Raw genomic sequence first — 20651 nt, 5'->3', positions numbered from 1 at the left:
AAGACGTTTTTGGAGAGAAGGAGGAAGAGGAGGGGGAGATGACTGTTACAGTGAAAGAAGAGGAAGACGTTTTTGGAGAGAAGGAGGAAGAGGAGGGGGAGATGACTGTTACAGTGAAAGAAGAGGAAGACGTTTTTGGAGAGAAGGAGGAAGAGGAGGGGGAGATGACTGTTACAGTGAAAGAAGAGGAAGACGTTTTTGGAGGGAAGGAAGAGGGGGAGATTACTGTCACATTGGAGGACGAAGAAGAACAGAAGACTGGAGATCTGATTAACACCAGTAATTACAGTGAGTACGATCTTATAAAACAGGGACATTGATCTGATTAACACCAGTAAATACAGTGAGTACTATATTATAAAACAGGGACATTGATCTGATTAACACCAGGGACACAAACTCTGAAGTTGTTGAACTAACGTGTGATTTTAAAAGGATATTACACTCTTGGATATGTTGTTCTGTACTGTCGGAATTGGGGAAAAAGCTACAAAAGAGTCAACAAAACGTTAATGGATAAGATGCCTTTATTTATTTTTAAACCGTCTCTGAATATCTCTGTAGTGCTTTTTGCTCTGTCTCTGTACTCGACATCCCATGAGAGAAAAGTTATTATTTAAAAAAACATCATTAATTAACATGATTAAATATCAAATCGGGTTAATGTTAGGTCCGTCGTTGTTCTGACTGATCTGATTTTAAATATCTATGATACCATATCATATTACAGCCAACTCATGTCTGATTTCAAATGATGAAGAGGACAGAATCGAGACGAGGAAGGATCATTGTGATCTGGAACGTTCTGTTAGTTAATGTTCTAACACTGTTCTTTTTTTAATATTTTTTTTTATTTTACCCCTTTTTCTCCCCAATTTCGTGGTATCCAATTGTTGTAGTAGCTACTATCTTGTCTCATTGCTACAACTCCCGTACGGGCTCAGGAGAGACGAAGGCTGAATGTCATGTGTCCTCCGATACACAACCCAACCAGCCGTACTGCTTCTTAACACAGCGCGCATCCAACCCGGAAGCCAGCCGCACCAATGTGTCGGAGGCTACACCGTGCACCTGGCAACCTTGGCTAGCGCGCACTGCGCCCGGCCCGCCACAAGAGTCGCTGGTGCGCGATGAGACATGGAGATCCCTACCGACCAATCCCTCCCTAACCCGGACGACGCTAGGCCAATTGTGCGTTAACCACTGCGCCACCCGGGAGGCCTAAGGGCTGTTCTTAAGGATGATGTGATCTGGAACGTTCTGTTAGTTAATGTTCTAAGGGCTGTTCTTAAGGATGACGTGGAGAGGAGTGATCTGGAACGTTCTGTTAGTTAATGTTCTAAGGGCTGTTCTTAAGGATGACGTGGAGAGGAGTGATCTGGAATGTTCTGTTAATGAACACGGGTTTGACTGTCTTCTTTCTTTATAAAACAGTTATATATATATATACTGCTAAAAAAATAAAGGGAACACTTAAACAACACAATGTAACTCCAAGTCAATCACACTTCTGTGAAATCAAACTGTCCACTTAGGAAGCAACACTGATTGACAATAAATTTCACATGCTGTTGTGCAAATGGAATAGACAACAGATGGAAATTATAGGTAATTAGCAAGACACCCCCAATAAAGGAGTGGTTCTGCAGGTGGGGACCACAGACCACTTCTCAGTTCCTATGCTTCCTGGCTGATGTTTTGGTCACTTTTGAATGCTGGCGGTGCTTTCACTCTAGTGGTAGCATGAGACGGAGTCTACAACCCACAAAAGTGGCTCAGGTAGTGCAGCTCATCCAGGATGGGACATCAATGTGAGCTGTGGCAAGAAGGTTTGCTGTGTCTGTCAGCGTAGTGTCCAGAGCATGGAGGCGCTACCAGGAGACAGGCCAGTACATCAGGAGACGTGGAGGAGGCCGTAGGAGGGCAACAACCCAGCAGCAGGACTGCTACCTCCGCCTTTGTGCAAGGAGGAGCACTGCCAGAGCCCTGCAAAATGACCTCCAGCAGGCCACAAATGTGCATGTCAGAAACAGACTCCATGAGTGTGGAATGAGAGCCCGATGTCCACAGGTGGGGGTTGTGCTTACAGCCCAACACCGTGCAGGACGTTTGGCATTTGCCAGAGAATACCAAGATTGGCAAATTCGCCACTGGCGCCCTGTCCTCTTCACAGATGAAAGCAGGTTCACACTGAGCACGTGACAGAGTCTGGAGACGCCGTGGAGAACGTTCTGCTGCCTGCAACATCCTCCAGCATGACCGGTTTGGCGGTGGGTCAGTCATGGTATGGGGTGGCATTTCTTTGGGGGGCCGCACAGCCCTCCATGTGCTCGCCAGAGGTAGCCTGACTGCCATTAGGTACCGAGATGAGATCCTCAGACCCCTTGTGAGACCATATGCTGGTGCGGTTGGCCCTGGGTTCCTCCTAATGCAAGACAACACTAGACCTCATGTGGCTGGAGTGTGTCAGCAGTTCCTGCAAGAGGAAGGCATTGATGCTATGGACTGGCCTGCCCGTTCCCCAGACCTGAATCCAATTGAGCACATCTGGGACATCATGTCTCGCACCATCCGCCAACTCCTGGACAGTCTGTGGTGGATGGAGCGAGACATGATGGTTAGCATGCTTTGGTCCAGGTCTGGGAGGAGATCCCTCAGGAGACCATCTGGGAGGAGATCCCTCAGGAGACCATCCGCCACCTCATCAGGAGCCCAGGCGTTGTAGGGAGTGGACGGAACGCTTCTTTCATCAGCAGCAACAGTTAGTCAGACACCTCGGTAGCTTGCTAGACAAAATAGACGAACCAATAAAGCTCTTTAGACGCTTTAGGTGTATAAGAACGCTTCTTTCAACAGCAGCAACATTTAGTCATACAGGCACGTGGAGGCAACACACACTACTGAGCCTCATTTTGACTTGTTTTAAGGACATTACATCAAAGTTGGATCAGCCTGTAGTGTGGTTTTCCACTTTAATTTTGAGTGTGACTCCATATCCAGACCTCCATGGGTTGATAAATTTGATTTCCATTGATCATTTTAGTGTGATTTTGTTGTCAGCACATTCAACTATGTAAAGAAAAAAGTATTTAATAAGAATATTTAATTCATTCAGATCTAGGATGTGTTATTTTAGTGTTCCCTTTATTTTTTTTGAGCAGTGTATATATCTTTTTTTTTTTTAAAGATGAACAACATATTTCCATTAATCTTTATTGAGTAAATGCATTTTATTTATCCTTCTATGACCGGTGTAGATTGCGTTGCGTTTTGATCGCGGCCAACAGATGGACAAGGGGACGTTGCTTCAGAGGCAGTTGGAACCCGGTCGTGAAATTTGCTGCTGTGCACTTTAGGACACGCAGCCAGATTCCCTTACTAGAGACACACATTATATATATATATATATATATATTATAACACCCAGACAGATTCCCTTACTAGAGACACACATTATATATATATATATATATTATAACACCCAGACAGATTCCCTTACTAGAGACACACATTATATATATATATATATATATTATAACACCCAGACAGATTCCTCCTCCTAGAGACACACATTATATATATATATATATTATAACACCCAGCCAGATTCCTCCTCCTAGAGACACACATTATATATATATATATATATATATATTATAACACCCAGACAGATTCCCTTACTAGAGACACACATTATATATATATATATATTATAACACCCAGCCAGATTCCTCCTCCTAGAGACACACATTATATATATATATATATATATATATATATATATATATATATATATTATAACACCCAGACAGATTCCCTTCCTAGAGACACACATTATATATATATATATATATATATATATATATTATAACACCCAGACAGATTCCCTTCCTAGAGACACACATTATATATATATATATATATATATATATATATATAACACCCAGCCAGATTCCCTTCCTAGAGACACACATTGTATATATATATATTATAACACCCAGACAGATTCCCTTACTAGAGACACACATTATATATATATATATTATAACACCCAGCCAGATTCCTCCTCCTAGAGACACACATTATATATATATATATATATATATATATATATATATATATATATATATATATTATAACACCCAGACAGGGTCGGAAACTTTCCGGTAAATGTTCCATTGGAAGTTGAGCCCGGGAATTTGACTTAAATTCATCAAAAAAGTTAGCTTATAACGGTGGACCTTTTTTGTGGGATACACATAAGGTAATTCTAGGTCTTGTGGCATATTTTGGTAAAACTATCCCCAATTTCAATGGAATTGCAACCCTCTGCATGCACAGTGCATTCTTCCATCACATTTTCAGCTGATTCTCAAGATATTGCACACTAATGAGATAATATTGAGCCCACACTACTACACTGTCTGAGCCAAGGACTACATGCTTTCTGGTAAGTTTTGATTACAATACTGGGTGGGGTGAATATATTCTGACGACGACCGCTGAGCACCACCCGAACAGGCAAGAGAGCCAACTTCGGCGGAAGTCCTGACACACTGCAGCTAATGTAGAAGGAAAAACTGTGTACATTTGCAAATACTCTGCCAAATCATATGTAAAGAATGCAACAAAGATGCAGAATCATCTGGACAAGTGCATGAAGTTCCCTCAGCGCTCACAACAAGCAACCTCTGACAAAAGTCCCTCTACTTCTATTCGAGGTGAAAATGAAGAATCAGACACCTTATCGATAGTCAACAGCTCATGGTCCTCCTGGAATCAGAAGTATTTTTGACTCAATGGAGGAACATAATCAGAGAAATGCTGATGAATGTCCTGCTCGAGCTGTGTACGCAACTGGTTCACCTCTGATGCTCACAGGCAATGTGTATTGGAAGATATTTTTGAATGTTCTTCGCCCAGCATACACCCCTCCAACCAGACATGCTTTATCTACTCATTTGCTGAATGTAGAGTTCAACAGAGTTCAAGTGAAGGTCAAGCAAGCACAGACACAAGGGACAACAGACACACCGGTCTCTACATTGCAGATGAGCTGAAGGCAGTCATCAATGACCTTGGACCAAAGAAGGTATTTTACACTGGCGACAGACAATGCTGCGAACATGAAGGCTGTTTGGTCTAAAGTGGAGGAGTCCAACCCTCACATCACACCCATTGGCTGCGCTGCTCATGGCATTGAATATGCTCCTCAATGACATCATGGCACTGAAAACAAGGGATACACTCTACAAGAGAGCCAAGGAAATGGTTAGGTATGTGAAGGGTCATCAAGTTATAGCAGCAATCTACCTCACCAAGCAAAGTGAGAAGAATAAGAGCACCACATTGAAGCTGCCCATCAACACCCGTTGGGGTGGTGTTGTCACCATGTTTGACAGTCTCCTGGAGGGGAAGGAGTCTCTCCAAGAAATGGCCATATCACAGTCTGCCGATATGGACAACCCCATCAAGAGGATACTCCTGGATTATGTATTTTGGGAGAGAGTGGTAAGCAGCCTGAAACTCCTGAAACGTATAGCAGTAGCCAAATGCACGGATTGAGGGAGACAATGCCATCCTGTCTGATGTTCAGACTCTGCTTGCAGATGTAAGAGAAGGAATCTGTACTGCCCTGCCCACTTCACTGTTGCTCCAAGCAGAGGAAACTACAGTTCTGAAATACATCAAAAAGTGTGAAGACTTCTGCCTGAAGCCCAAACACGCCGCAGCATACATGTTGGACCCCAAGTATGCTGGCAAGAGCATCCTGTCAGGTGCAGAGACCAACAATGCCTACGGTGTCATCACTACCGTGTCTCACCACCTTGCCCTGGATGAGAGCAAGGTTCTTGGCAGTCTGGCGAAGTTCACTTCCAAGGAAGGTCTTTGGGATGGAGATGCAATATGGCAGTCGTGCCAACATATCTCATCAGCCACCTGGTGGACAGGACTTTGTGGATCTGAGGCTCTTTCCCCTGTTGCCTCCATCATCCTCCAAATCCCACCAACATCAGCCCCCACAGAGCCCCCACAGAGCGCAACTGGTCCTTGTTTGGGAACACACACACCAAACCATGCAACAGGCTGACCAATACAATGGTTGAAAAATGTGTGGCCATCCGGGCAAATTTGAGGCTTTTTGAGCCTGACAACGAGCCATCCTCAACAAGGTTGGAAAGTGACAGTGAAGATGAGGCCTCAGAGTCTGATGTTCAAGAGGTGGACATTGAGGAGGTCCAGGGAGAAGACATGGAAGCCTGAGAGAAAAACAAACAAAGCTTTAGTTTCTAGACTATCATTTTACAGATGTATGTTGAAAATGTTTTTGGGAGATGCGATGGATCAAAATTCCCTTTCCTTTGATGTTCAGTGAAATCATTCCATGTGATTCCAAGAACACAGGATGAGATGTTACTATCCTTTGTGCACTTCCAAGAGTTCATGAACAGTGAGCCTGGTGAAATTTGGGGAGCGCATCGTCAGTAGTGTACCTTTGCTTCCTAAGAGTCAACTCATTAAATAAAAGTTAAATTCGGAACTAAATTGTTTTTATTTATTTATATTGGAAGGATTTAATAGTTTGTAATTATGTCTACTTATGATAAAGGTAAAAGGTTTATGTTTCCGTCTCCGTATAATATGATATATATATAATATATATATAATATAACATGGTAAATATATCTAATGCAAAAAACATCTACATTTAAATGGTACAGTGCCTTTCAAAAGTATTCATCCCCCTTGGCGTTTTTCCTATTTCGTTGCATTACAACCTGTAATTTAAATGGATTTTTATTTGGATTTCATGTAATGGACATACACAAAATAGTCCAAAGTGGTGAAGTGAAATAAAAAAAATAACATGTTTTGAAATTAAATACATTTTTAAAAATACAGAAAAGTTGTGCATGCATATGTTATGCACCCCCAAAGTGACATCATGAAGACCAAGGAGCTCTCCAAACAGGTCAAGGACAAAGTTGTGGATAGGAACAGAATAAGGTTGGTTTATAAAAAATATACAAAACTTTGAACATCCCACGGAGCACCATTAAATCCATTATTGTAAAAAGAAAAGAGTATGGCACCACAACAAACCTTCCAAGAGAGTGCCGCTCACCAAAACTCACAGACCAGGCAAGGAGGGCATTAATTAGAGAGGCAACAAAGAGACCAAAGATAACCCTGAAGGATCTGCAAAGTTCCACAGCGGAGATTGGGGTATCTGTCCATAGGACCACTTTAAGCCGTACACTCCACAGAGCTGGACTTTACGGAAGAGTGGCCAGAAAAAAGCCATCGCTTAAAGCAGAAAATAAGCAAACACTTTTGGAGTTCACCAAAAGGCATGTGGGAGACTCCCCAAACATATGGAAGAAGGTACTCTGGTCAGATGAGTCTAAAATTGTGCTTTTTGGCCATCAAGGAAAACGCTATGTCTGGCGCAAACCCAACACCTCTCATCACCCCAAGAACACCATCCCCACAGTGAAGCATAGTGGTGGCAGCATCATGCTGATGTTTTTCATCAGCAGGGTCTGGGAAACTGGTCAGGATTGAAGGAAGGATGGATGGCGCTAAATACAGGGTAATTCTTGGGGGAAACCTGTTTCAGTCTTCCAGAGATTTGAGACTGAGACTGAGGTTCACCTTCCAGCAGGACAATGACCCTAAGCATACTGCTAAAGCAACACTCGAGTGGTTTAATGGGAAACATTTACATGTCTTGGAATGGCCTAGTCAAAGCCCAGACCTCAATCCAATTGACAATCTGTGGTATGACTTAAAGATTGCTGTACAACTTCTGAACCCATCCAACTTGAAGGTGCTGGAGCAGTTTTGCCTTGAAGAATGGGAAAAAAAATCCCAGTGGCTAGATGTGCCAAGCTTATAGAGACACACCCCAAGAGACTTGCAGCTGTAATTGCTGCAAAAGCTGGCTCTACAAAGTATTGACTTTTTGGGGGGGGGGGGGGGGGGGGGGGGGGGGGGGGGGGGGGGGGGGGGGGGGTGAATAGTTATGCACACTCAAGTTTAGTTTTTTGTGTTATTTCTTGTTTGTTTCACAATAAAAAAATATTTTGCATCTTCAAAGTGGGTGTTGTGTAACTCAAATGTAACCCAAAAAATCCATTTTAATGTCAGGTTGTAAGGCAACAAAATAGGAAAAATGCCAAGGGTGTGAATACTTTCGCAATACTTTCGCAAAGCCACTGTAACGGTTGTCTTCGTCGTCTCACGACGAGTATGAAATATCGGACCAATGTGGTATGTGTTCATGATGTTTTATTACTGAACACTGAAATACAAAACAACAACGTGAAAAACCGAAACAGTCCTGTAAGGTGCAGAAAACACTAAACAGAAAATAATCACCCACAAACACAGGTGGTAACAGGCTACCTAAGTATGATTCTCAATCAGAGACAACGAACGACACCTGCCTCTGATTGAGAACCATACTAGGCCAAACACGGAGAAAATATGACAGAAAAAAAGAACATAGACAACCCACCCCAGCTCACACCCTGACCAACCTAACACAAAGACATAAAACAGAACATAGACAACCCAACTCACGCCCTGACCAACCTAACACAAAGACATAAAACAGAACATAGACAACCCAACTCACGCCCTGACCAACCAACACAAAGACATAAAACAGAACATAGACAACCCACCCCAACTCACGCCCTGACCAACCTAAGACAAAGACATAAAACAGAACATAGACAACCCAACTCACTCCCTGACCAACCTAACACAAAGACATAAAACAGAACATAGACAACCCAACTCACGCCCTGACCAACCAACACAAAGACATAAAACAGAACATAGACAACCCAACTCACGCCCTGACCAACCTAACACAAAGACATAAAACAGAACATAGACAACCCAACTCACACCCAGACCAACCTAACACAAAGACATAAAACAGAACATAGACAACCCAACTCACGCCCTGACCAACCAACACAAAGACATAAAACAGAACATAGACAACCCAACTCACGCCCTGACCAACCTAACACAAAGACATAAAACAGAACATAGACAACCCAACTCACACCCAGACCAACCAACACAAAGACATAAAACAGAACATAGACAACCCACCCCAACTCACGCCCTGACCAACCTAACACAAAGACATGAAACAGAACATAGACAACCCAACTCACATCCTGACCAACCTAACACAAAGACATAAAACAGAACATAGACAACCCAACTCACGCCCTGACCAACCTAACACAAAGACATAAAACAGAACATAGACAACCCAACTCACGCCCTGACCAACCAACACAAAGACATAAAACAGAACATAGACAACCCACCCCAACTCACGCCCTGACCAACCTAAGACAAAGACATAAAACAGAACATAGACAACCCACCCCAACTCACGCCCTGACCAACCTAACACAAAGACATAAAACAGAACATAGACAACCCAACTCACGCCCTGACCAACCAACACAAAGACATAACAAAGAACATAGACAACCCACCCCAACTCACGCCCTGACCAACCTAACACAAAGACATAACAAAGAACATAGACAACCCAACTCACGCCCTGACCAACCTAACACAACGACATAAAACTGAACATAGACAACCCACCCCAACTCACGCCCTGACCAACCTAACACAAAGACATAAAACAGAACATAGACAACCCAACTCACGCCCTGACCAACCTAACACAAAGACATAAAACAGAACATAGACAACCCAACTCACGCCCTGACCAACCAACACAAAGACATAAAACAGAACATAGACAACCCACCCCAACTCACGCCCTGACCAACCTAACACAAAGACATAAAACAGAACATAGACAACCCACCCCAACTCACGCCCTGACCAACCTAACACAAAGACATAAAACAGAACATAGACAACCCACCCCAACTCACGCCCTGACCAACCTAACACAAAGACATAACACAGAACATAGACAACCCACCCCAACTCACGCCCTGACCAACCTAACACAAAGACATAAAACAGAACATAGACAACCCACCCCAACTCACGCCCTGACCAACCTAACACAAAGACATAAAACAGAACATAGACAACCCAACTCACGCCCTGACCAACCTAACACAAAGACATAAAACAGAACATAGACAACCCACCCCAACTCACGCCCTGACCAACCAACACAAAGACATAAAACAGAACATAGACAACCCAACTCACGCCCTGACCAACCTAACACAAAGACATAAAACAGAACATAGACAACCCAACTCACGCCCTGACCAACCAACACAAAGACATAAAACAGAACATAGACAACCCAACTCACGCCCTGACCAACCTAACACAAAGACATAAAACAGAACATAGACAACCCAACTCACGCCCTGACCAACCTAACACAAAGACATAAAACAGAACATAGACAACCCAACTCACGCCCTGACCAACCTAACACAAAGACAGAAAACAGAACATAGACAACCCACCCCAACTCACGCCCTGACCAACCTAACACAAAGACATAAAACAGAACATAGACAACCCAACTCACGCCCTGACCAACCAACACAAAGACATAAAACAGAACATAGACAACCCAACTCACGCCCTGACCAACCAACACAAAGACATAAAACAGAACATAGACAACCCAACTCACGCCCTGACCAACCTAACACAAAGACATAAAACAGAACATAGACAACCCACCCCAGCTCACGCCCTGACCAACCTAACACAAAGACATAAAACAGAACATAGACAACCCAACTCACGCCCTGACCAACCTAACACAAAGACATAAAACAGAACATAGACAACCCAACTCACACCCTGACCAACCTAACACAAAGACATAAAACAGAACATAGACAACCCAACTCACGCCCTGACCAACCTAACACAAAGACATAAAACAGAACATAGACAACCCAACTCACGCCCTGACCAACCTAACACAAAGACATAAAACAGAACATAGACAACCCAACTCACGCCCTGACCAACCTAACACAAAGACATAAAACAGAACATAGACAACCCAACTCACGCCCTGACCAACCTAACACAAAGACATAAAAAAAGAGGTCAGAACGTGACAGCCACTGTATTAATATACATTTGCATATATTCCCGTTAATTCCCATATATTCGGAAAGTTTCCACCTCTGAATATTCCCCAAAATGTGCAACCCTAGGTATGTGTCTTTCCATATCATGTCCAATCAATTGAAATGAGCACAGGTGGACTCCAATCAAGTTGTAGAAACTTCTCAAGGATGATCAATGGAAACAGGATGCATCTGAGCTCAATTTCAAAGTATCATCGCAAAGGGTCTGAATAATTATGTAAATAAGGTATTTCTGCTTTTTATTTGTAATACATTTGCAAAAATGTTTTAAAAAAAACTGTTTTTGCTTTGTCATTTTGGGGTTTTGCGTTTAGATTGCTAAGGATTTTTATTTATTAAATAAATTTTAGAATAAGGCTGTAACGTAACAAAATGTGAATGGGTCTGAATACTTTCCGAAGGCACTGTATATCGAGGCTCTTCAAGGTGTCGAAAGCATTCCACAGGGTTGCTGCCCCATGAATGCTTCCCACAGCTGTGTCAATTTGTCTGGATGTCCTTTTGGTGGTGGACCATTCTTGATAAACACAGGAAACTGTTGAGTTTTAAAAACCCTGCAGCGTTGCAGTTCTTGACACGAGCCGGTGTGCTTTTCACCTACTTCCGTACCCCGTTCAAAGACACTGAAGTATTGTGTCTTGCCCATTCACCCTCTAAATGGCACACACACACAATCCATGTCTCTGTTGTCTCAAGGCTTAAAAATCCTTCTTTAACCTGTCTCCTCCCCTTCATCGACACTGATGATATTGATGGTAGAACAGGTTGTAATTGATATAAAACAGGCTGTAATTGATATAAAACAGGCTGTAATTGATATAAAACAGGTTGTAATTGATATTGATAGTAAAACAGGTTGTAATTGATATTGATAGTAAAACAGGCTGTAATTGATATAAAACAGGTTGTAATTGATATAAAACAGGCTGTAATTGATATAAAACAGGCTGTAATTGATATAAAACAGGTTGTAATTGATATTGATAGTAAAACAGGTTGTAATTGATATAAAACAGGCTGTAATGTATATAAAACAGGCTGTAATTTATATAAAACAGGTTGTAATTGATATAAAACAGGCTGTAATTGATATAAAACAGGCTGTAATTGAAACAGGCTGTAATTGATATAAAACAGGTTGTAATTGATATTGGTGGTAGAACAGGTTGTAATTGATATAAAACAGGTTGTAATTGATATTGGTGGTAGAACAGGTTGTAATTGATATTGATATAAAACAGGTTGTAATTGATATTGATATAAAACAGGTTGTAATTGATATTGGTGGTAGAACAGGTTGTAATTGATATAAAACAGGTTGTAATTGATATTGGTGGTAGAACAGGTTGTAATTGATATTGATATAAAACAGGTTGTAATTGATATTGATATAAAACAGGTTGTAATTGATATTGGTGGTAGAACAGGTTGTAATTGATATAAAACAGGTTGTAATTGATATTGATATAAAACAGGTTGTAATTGATATAAAACAGGTTGTAATTGATATTGATATAAAACAGGTTGTAATTGATGTTGGTGGTAGAACAAGTTGTAATTGATATAAAACAGGTTGTAATTGATGTTGGTGGTAGAACAGGTTGTAATTGATATAAAACAGGTTGTAATTGATGTTGGTGGTAGAACAGGTTGTAATTGATATAAAACAGGTTGTAATTGATGTTGGTGGTAGAACAGGTTGTAATTGATATAAAACAGGTTGTAATTGATGTTGGTGGTAGAACAGGTTGTAATTGATATAAAACAGGTTGTAATTGATGTTGGTGGTAGAACAAGTTGCAATTGATATAAAACAGGTTGTAATTGATGTTGGTGGTAGAACAGGTTGTAATTGATATAAAACAGGTTGTAATTGATGTTGGTGGTAGAACAGGTTGTAATTGATATAAAAATTGGTTGTAATTGATGTTGGTGGTAGAACAGGTTGTAATTGATATTGATATAAAACAGGCTGTAATTGATATTGGTGGTAGAACAGGTTGTAATTGATATAAAACAGGTTGTAATTGATATTGGTGGTAGAGCAGGTTGTAATTGATATAAAACAGGTTGTAATTGATATTGGTGGTAGAGCAGGTTGTAATTGATATAAAACAGGTTGTAATTGATATTGGTGGTAGAACAGGTTGTAATTGATATTGGTGGTAGAGCAGGTTGTAATTGATATTGGTGGTAGAACAGGTTGTAATTGATATTGGTGGTAGAGCAGGTTGTAATTGATGTTGGTGGAAGAACAGGTTGTAATTGATATTGGTGGTAGAGCAGGTTGTAATTGATATAAAACAGGTTATAATTGATATTGGTGGTAGAACAGGTTGTAATTGATATAAAACAGGTTGTAATTGATGTTGGTGGTAGAACAGGTTGTAATTGATATAAAACAGGTTGTAATTGATATTGATATAAAACAGGTTGTAATTGATGTTGGTGGTAGAACAGGTTGTAATTGATATAAAACAGGTTGTAATTGATATTGGTGGTAGAACAGGTTGTAATTGATATAAAACAGGTTGTAATTGATGTTGGTGGTAGAACAGGTTGTAATTGATATAAAACAGGTTGTAATTGATGTTGGTGGTAGAACAGGTTGTAATTGATATAAAACAGGTTGTAATTGATGTTGGTGGTAGAACAGGTTGTAATTGATATAAAACAGGTTGTAATTGATGTTGGTGGTAGAACAAGTTGTAATTGATATAAAACAGGTTGTAATTGATGTTGGTGGTAGAACAGGTTGTAATTGATATAAAACAGGTTGTAATTGATGTTGGTGGTAGAACAGGTTGTAATTGATATAAAAATTGGTTGTAATTGATGTTGGTGGTAGAACAGGTTGTAATTGATATTGATATAAAACAGGCTGTAATTGATATTGGTGGTAGAACAGGTTGTAATTGATATAAAACAGGCTGTAATTGATATTGGTGGTAGAACAGGTTGTAATTGATATAAAACAGGTTGTAATTGATATTAGTGGTAGAGCAGGTTGTAATTGATATAAAACAGGTTGTAATTGATATTGGTGGTAGAGCAGGTTGTAATTGATATAAAACAGGTTGTAATTGATATTGGTGGTAGAACAGGTTGTAATTGATATTGGTGGTAGAGCAGGTTGTAATTGATATTGGTGGTAGAACAGGTTGTAATTGATATTGGTGGTAGAGCAGGTTGTAATTGATGTTGGTGGAAGAACAGGTTGTAATTGATATTGGTGGTAGAGCAGGTTGTAATTGATGTTGATGGTAAAACAGGTTGTATTTCATATTGGTATATATATATATATATATATATATATATATATATATATATATATATATATATATATATATATATATATATATTGGTGTCTATATAAATAATGAGGGTAAAAAGTGTCCAATATTAAATCATCACAATAAGTTCTAGCCACATTCTATTTTACAGACAAAATGGTTCTAACAGTTGCAGAGGTTTATTTATTCAAATCCCTTCTGTTGCAAACCAAATGCTGGACTAGAAGCACAGGGTAATTATGTCTAGATTTTTTTTGACCAGTGGAGATTAGTTTATAAATTGCCTGGCAGGGCTGTGGGACAGTGGAGATTAGTTTATAAATTGCCTGGCTAGGCTGTGGGACAGTGGAGGTTAGTTTATAAATTACCTGGCTTGGCTGTGGGACAGTGGAGATGAGTTTATAAATTGCCTGGCTGGGCTGTGGGACAGTGGAGATAAGTTTATAAATTGCCTGGCAGGGCTGTGGGACTGTGGAGATTAGTTTATGACTTGCCTGGCTAGGCTGTGGGACAGTGGAGATTAGTTTATAAATTGCCTGGCTGGGCTGTGGGACAGTGGAAATTTGTTTCTACATTTCCTGGCTGGGCTGTGGGACAGTGCAGATGAGTTTATAAATTGCCTGGCAGGGCTGTGGGACAGTGGAGATTAGTTTATGACTTGCCTGGCTGGGCTGTGGGACAGTGGAGATTCGTTTATAAATTGCCTGGCTGGGCTGTGGGACAGTGGAGATTTGTTTCTACATTTCCTGGCAGGGCTGTGGGACAGTGAATGTGTAGGGGTAATTCAAATGGAACTGTTAACAGGCATTTCCCATTAATTATCTTGAATAACTAAAGCAATCAACCAATCAGCATCCAGGATTCAAATTTGCTATTTTATAATGAGTGATCTAGTCTGGATTAAACCTCAATCTTAAAGTTTTATCATGTGGAGCTTTAATTTAGATCTCTCTGTTTAACCAAATACTCTTGTTTGTCTTTGGCAGGAGAGAGACCGGACTCTCACTCTGACAGCAGGAAGAGTCCTTCAGGGGAACCAGACCCAGAGACGCCCAAACCAGTGAGACGACATCACTGGTCCCAGTGTAAAAAGAGTTTTAAGTGGTTATGGAAGCTGAAAAGTCATGATAGAACAGACACAGGTGGGAAGACTTCACAATGTTCCCAATGTGGAAAGAGTTTTACCCGGTTAGGGAACCTGAAAAGGCATGAGAGAATACACACAGGAGAGAAACCTTTCCAATGTGCCCAATGTGGAAAGAGTTTTACACGGTTAGGGAGCCTGAAAGAACATAAAATAATACACACAGGAGAGAAGCCTTTCCAATGCTCCCGGTGTGGAAAGGGCTTTAGGTGGTTAGGGAACCTGAAAAAGCATGAGAGAACACACACGGGAGAGAAACCGTTCCAATGCTCCCAGTGTGGAAAGAGTTTTCCACAGTTAGGGAGCTTGAAGGAGCATGAAAGGACACACACAGGGGAGACATCTTACCATTGCTCCCTGTGTGGAAAGGATTTTACCAAGCTAAGGAACCTAATAAAACATACAGAATTACACACAGGAGAGAAGCCTTTCCAATGCTCCCAGTGTGGGAAGGGTTTTACACGGTTAGGGAACCTGAAGGATCACAAAAGAGTACACACAGGAGAGAAGCCTTACCAATGTTCCCAGTGTGGAAAGAGTTTTACACGGTTACGGAGCCTGAACGAACATAAATTAATACACACAGGAGAGAAGCGTTTCCAATGTTCTCAGTGTGGAAAGGGTTTTACCCTGTTAGGGAGCCTGAAAAAGCATGAGAGAACACACACAGGAGAAAAGCCGTTCCAATGCTCCCATTGTGGAAAGAGTTTTACACAATTGGGGAGCTTGAAGGTGCATGAAAGGGCACACACAGGGGAGACATCTTACCATTGCTCTCTGTGTGGAAAGAATTTTACCAAGTTAGGGAACCTAAAAAAACATAAACAATTACACACAGGAGAGAAACCTTTCCAATGCTCCCAGTGTGGGAAGGGTTTTACACGGTTAGGGAACCTGAAGGATCATAAAAGAGTACACACAGGAGAGAAGCCTTTCCAATGTTCGCAGTGTGGAAAGAATTTTACATGGTTAGGAAACCTGAAAAAGCATGAGAGAACACACACAGGAGAGAAGCCATTCCAATGCTCCAAGTGTGGAAATAGTTTTAAAAGGTTAGGGAGCCTGAAGGAGCATGAAAGGACACACACATGGGAGACAGCTTACCATTGTTCTATGTGTGGAAAGAATTTTACCAAGTTAGGGAACCTAAACAAACATGAAAAATTACACACAGGAAAGAAGACTTTCCAATGCACCCAGTGTGGGAAGGGTTTTACACGGTTAGGGAACCTGAAAGATCACAAAAGAACACACACAAGAGAGAAGCCTTTCCAATGTTCCCAGTGTGGAAAGGGTTTTACCCAGATAGGGAACCTGAAAAGGCATGAGAAAATACACACAGGAGAAAAATCTTTCCATTGTCCGCAGTGTGGAAAGGATTTTACCCAGTTGGTGAACCTGAAAAGGCACGAGAGAACACACACAGTTTTAACAACGACCCCAGGAGTTGGAAACGGTTCGAAGAACAGAACAGAAAACCGCGTGAGAACAGAAACAACGAAGAAACAGAAACAGAACCAGAACCGGGAAAGAAAGTGATCAGCTTTGAAACGGAACAGAACCTTTTATTTTAAAAGTAAAGTATTAATAACGTCATTTTACAGTAACTTGTCCAGTGAAAATCTTCTTTAAAAAGTTAACATTCTGTTAACTCATCGACATAATGTTGAGACCAGCTATACTCATATTTGTGGCCAAAGCATAAATTGACACTTCAAAAACCCTCAAACTTGTATCTCAAACAGACTGTTTAAAAAAAATACTATTTCCTCATAGAACACGTTATCTCCCTGCGGAGGATGAGCTGGCCAATCTGTTGTTGGGGTACGACCCACACCATTCTGTTGTTGGGGTACGACCCACACCATTCTGTTGTTGGGGTACGACCTACACCATTCTGTTGTTGGGGTACGACCCACACTATTGTGTTGTTGGGGTACGACCCACACCATTCTGTTGTTGGGGTACGACCCACACCATTCTGTTGTTGGGGTACGACTCACACCATTATGTTGTTGGGGGTATGACCCACACCATTCTGTTGTTGGGGTACGACCCACACCATTCTGTTGTTGGGGTACGACTCACACCATTCTGTTGTTGGGGTACGACCCACACCATTCTGTTGTTGGGGTATGACCCACACCATTCTGTTGTTGGGGGTATGACCCACACCATTCTGTTGTTGGGGTACGACCCACACCATTCTGTTGTTGGGGTACGACTCACACCATTCTGTTGTTGGGGTACGACCCACACCATTCTGTTGTTGGGGTATGACCCACACCATTCTGTTGTTGGGGTACGACCCACACTATTCTGTTGTTGGGGTACGCCCATGCCATTCTGTTGTTGGGGTATGACCCACACCATTCTGTTGTTGGGGTACGACCCACACTATTCTGTTGTTGGGGTACGACCCACACTATTCTGTTGTTGGGGTACGCCCATACCATTCTGTTGTTGGGGTCACTAGAGATCCTGGTTCTAGTCCAGGTTCTGTCTCCGTGGTAGCTGTGTCACTAGAGATCCTGGTTCTAGTCCAGGCTCTGTCTCAGTGCTAGCTGTGTCACTAGAGATCCTGGTTCTAGTCCAGGCTCTGTCTCAGTGGTAGCTGTGTCACTAGAGATCCTGGTTCTAGTCCAGGCGTGCCACTAGAGATCCTGGTTCTAGTCCAGGTTCTGCCTCAGTGCTAGCTCTGTCACTAGAGATCCTGGTTCTAGTCCAGGTTCTGTCTCAGTGCTAGCTGTGCCATTAGAGATCCTGGTTCTAGTCCAGGTTATGTCTCAGTGCTAGCTGTGTCACTAGAGATCCTGCTTCTAGTCCAGGTTCTGTCTCAGTGCTAGCTGTGTCACTAGAGATCCTGGTTCTAGTCCAGGCTCGCATTCGTCCACGACCGGGAGACCAATGAGGTGGTGCACAATTAGCCCAGCATCGTCCGGGTTAGGGGAGGGTTTGGCCCAGCATCGTCCGGGTTAGGGGAGGGTTTGGCCTAGCATCGTCTGGGTTAGGGGAGGGTTTGGCCCAGCATCGTCCGGGTTAGGGGAGGGTTTGGCCCAGCATCGTCCGATTTAGGGGAGGTTTTGGCCCAGCATCGTCCGATTTAGGGGAGGTTTTGGCCCAGCATCGTCCAATTTAGGGGAGGTTTTGGCCCAGCATCGTCTGGGTTAAGGGAGGGTTTGGCTCCGCATCGTCCGGGTTAGTGGAGAGTTTGGCCCAGCATCGCCGGGATAGGGGAGGGTTTGGCCGGCAGGGATGTTGTTGTCCCATCGTGAACTAGCGACTCCTGTGGCGGGCCGGGCACAATGCTCGCTGACACGTCGCCAGGTGTACAGTGTTAACTCCACCACATTGGTGCGGCGGGCATTGTGTCAAGAAGCAGTACGGCTTGGCTGGGTTGTGTTTCGGAGGACGCACGGCTCTCGACCTTTGCCTCTCCCGAGTCTGTACTGGAGTTGCAGCGATGGGACAAGACTGTAACTACCAATTGGATACAACGAAATTGTGGAGAATTTTCTTATTTTTTTTTAAATAGAATAAAATAAAAAAATAAATATAGTTTTTAAAGCCAACAAAGGGAAAAGCCCTAATTCTCAGTCAGAACTCTCCCAGCTGAACATGTTTTCCATTGTGTTTTGAGTACCTGCCCCTCCCACAGAAGCATCATAGCTGTAGCCCCGCCCCCTCATAAGCATCATAGCTGTAGCCCCTCCCCACCAGAGGCATAAACTACTGCACTGACGTTTTCAAGTTTGATTCAGAAGATAGAGAGATTTTTAATTAGAGAAGAAGGGATTCACTTTTTCAATGATACTATAGTTATCACGTTTCACATTGGATTTATTAACTACAGAAAGGTAAGATGTGTTTTTAATGCTGATGTCACTGAACACACACTGAAGTTCAACGTTCCTCCATAGAAGCCTCCTCCTCCGTAGGTATAATTCTGTGGGTCTAATTCAGATAATGATACGCTACAACAAGATGCCCAGCTCTTCAAGTCAAGCCTGCTCCTCCCTCTCTTGCTCTCTCCGCCCACAAAATGTATGTGGCTTCTTGCGCTCTACACTTGTCTATCCATCACGCATGTAAATAACTAGCTTGCCCACTCCCATAGCAAGCTGCTCTGTCCACACTGATTGGTGCGGAATGAAAGGAGTTCTGGTTCTAGAATTTTGATTCCAACCCCTGGGGTGTATTCATTATAAAACGGGGAGGGGCTTATCAGAATTTGTCCAATAGAAAACGGGGATGGACTTATCAGAATTTGTCCAATAGAAAATCCGCCCAAAATTGCAAAATGTTCCCGAATCAGCGAATGTTTTACCCAGTTAGGAAATCTGAAAACACATGAGAGTTCACACACAGGAGAAAAACCTTTCCAATGTTCCCAGTGTGGAAAGCATTTTACCCAGTTAGGGAACCTGAAAACACATCAGAGGGAGCACACAGGGGGATGAGCTTCCACATTTTCCAGGACACCTACAATAAGATCATAAAGGGGGGGGCTGTGTTCTGACATGTGTGTGACTGAGAATTTGTGTTTTTGTTGATGTCGCATGAAATCATGTTTGTATGAAATATTACCACAAAAAAAATAGGCCTACTTTAGTTTTTTTTCCTCGACGAGACATTTTAAAACGTGTATTTTATTTTGATTATGGATTTGGATTGATTGAATATAAATATGAACCCTTTAGATGTTAATGATTTGATTTGGAAAGTTGTAGATTTTATTAAATAGATTTGAATGAATGTGTATTTCTTGTTTCTAACTTTGAAAAAAACTCGTCAATTTAGTCGTTTTGTTTCATTTAATTAATTTGTGTTGTCGTGTCTGTGACTATCATTAAATGTGAAGACTTATTTATCAAATCAGTTCTCTGTGTGTAATTACTGATTAAACTAATCATGTAAACTTGAATTAACTAGGAAGTCGAGGCACCACGGGAAGATTTTGTTTATAGAATGTCAATTTCCCGAATATAACTCTTCAGATATTTTTATATATTATCAAAAACAGTCGCTTATTGTTATTAATTAATTGTTATTATTACCTCATCAGTT

General features: G+C 41.7%; 1 protein-coding gene across 1 annotated transcript in view; it reads left to right on the top strand.

Moving 5' to 3' along the window:
- LOC139394332 (zinc finger protein 271-like) overlaps window positions 1-20651 on the top strand; it is a 61291-nt gene that overhangs the window by 27064 nt on the left and 13576 nt on the right. Inside the window, exons 1-2 of the mRNA XM_071142376.1 lie at window positions 74-288; window positions 15427-17253. Coding sequence (XP_070998477.1) covers window positions 102-288; window positions 15427-17123 — 1884 coding nt within the window. The 5' untranslated portion in view covers window positions 74-101 and the 3' untranslated portion in view covers window positions 17124-17253. Of the gene's footprint in view, window positions 289-15426 lie in introns of the transcript that reaches the window.

The sequence above is a fragment of the Oncorhynchus clarkii genome, unplaced genomic scaffold (genome assembly GCF_045791955.1).
Source record: "Oncorhynchus clarkii lewisi isolate Uvic-CL-2024 unplaced genomic scaffold, UVic_Ocla_1.0 unplaced_contig_359_pilon_pilon, whole genome shotgun sequence".
Lineage (NCBI taxonomy): Eukaryota > Metazoa > Chordata > Actinopteri > Salmoniformes > Salmonidae > Oncorhynchus > Oncorhynchus clarkii.
The sequence above is the reverse complement of the archived record's forward strand: the minus strand, read 5'-3'. Positions and strand labels throughout refer to the sequence as shown.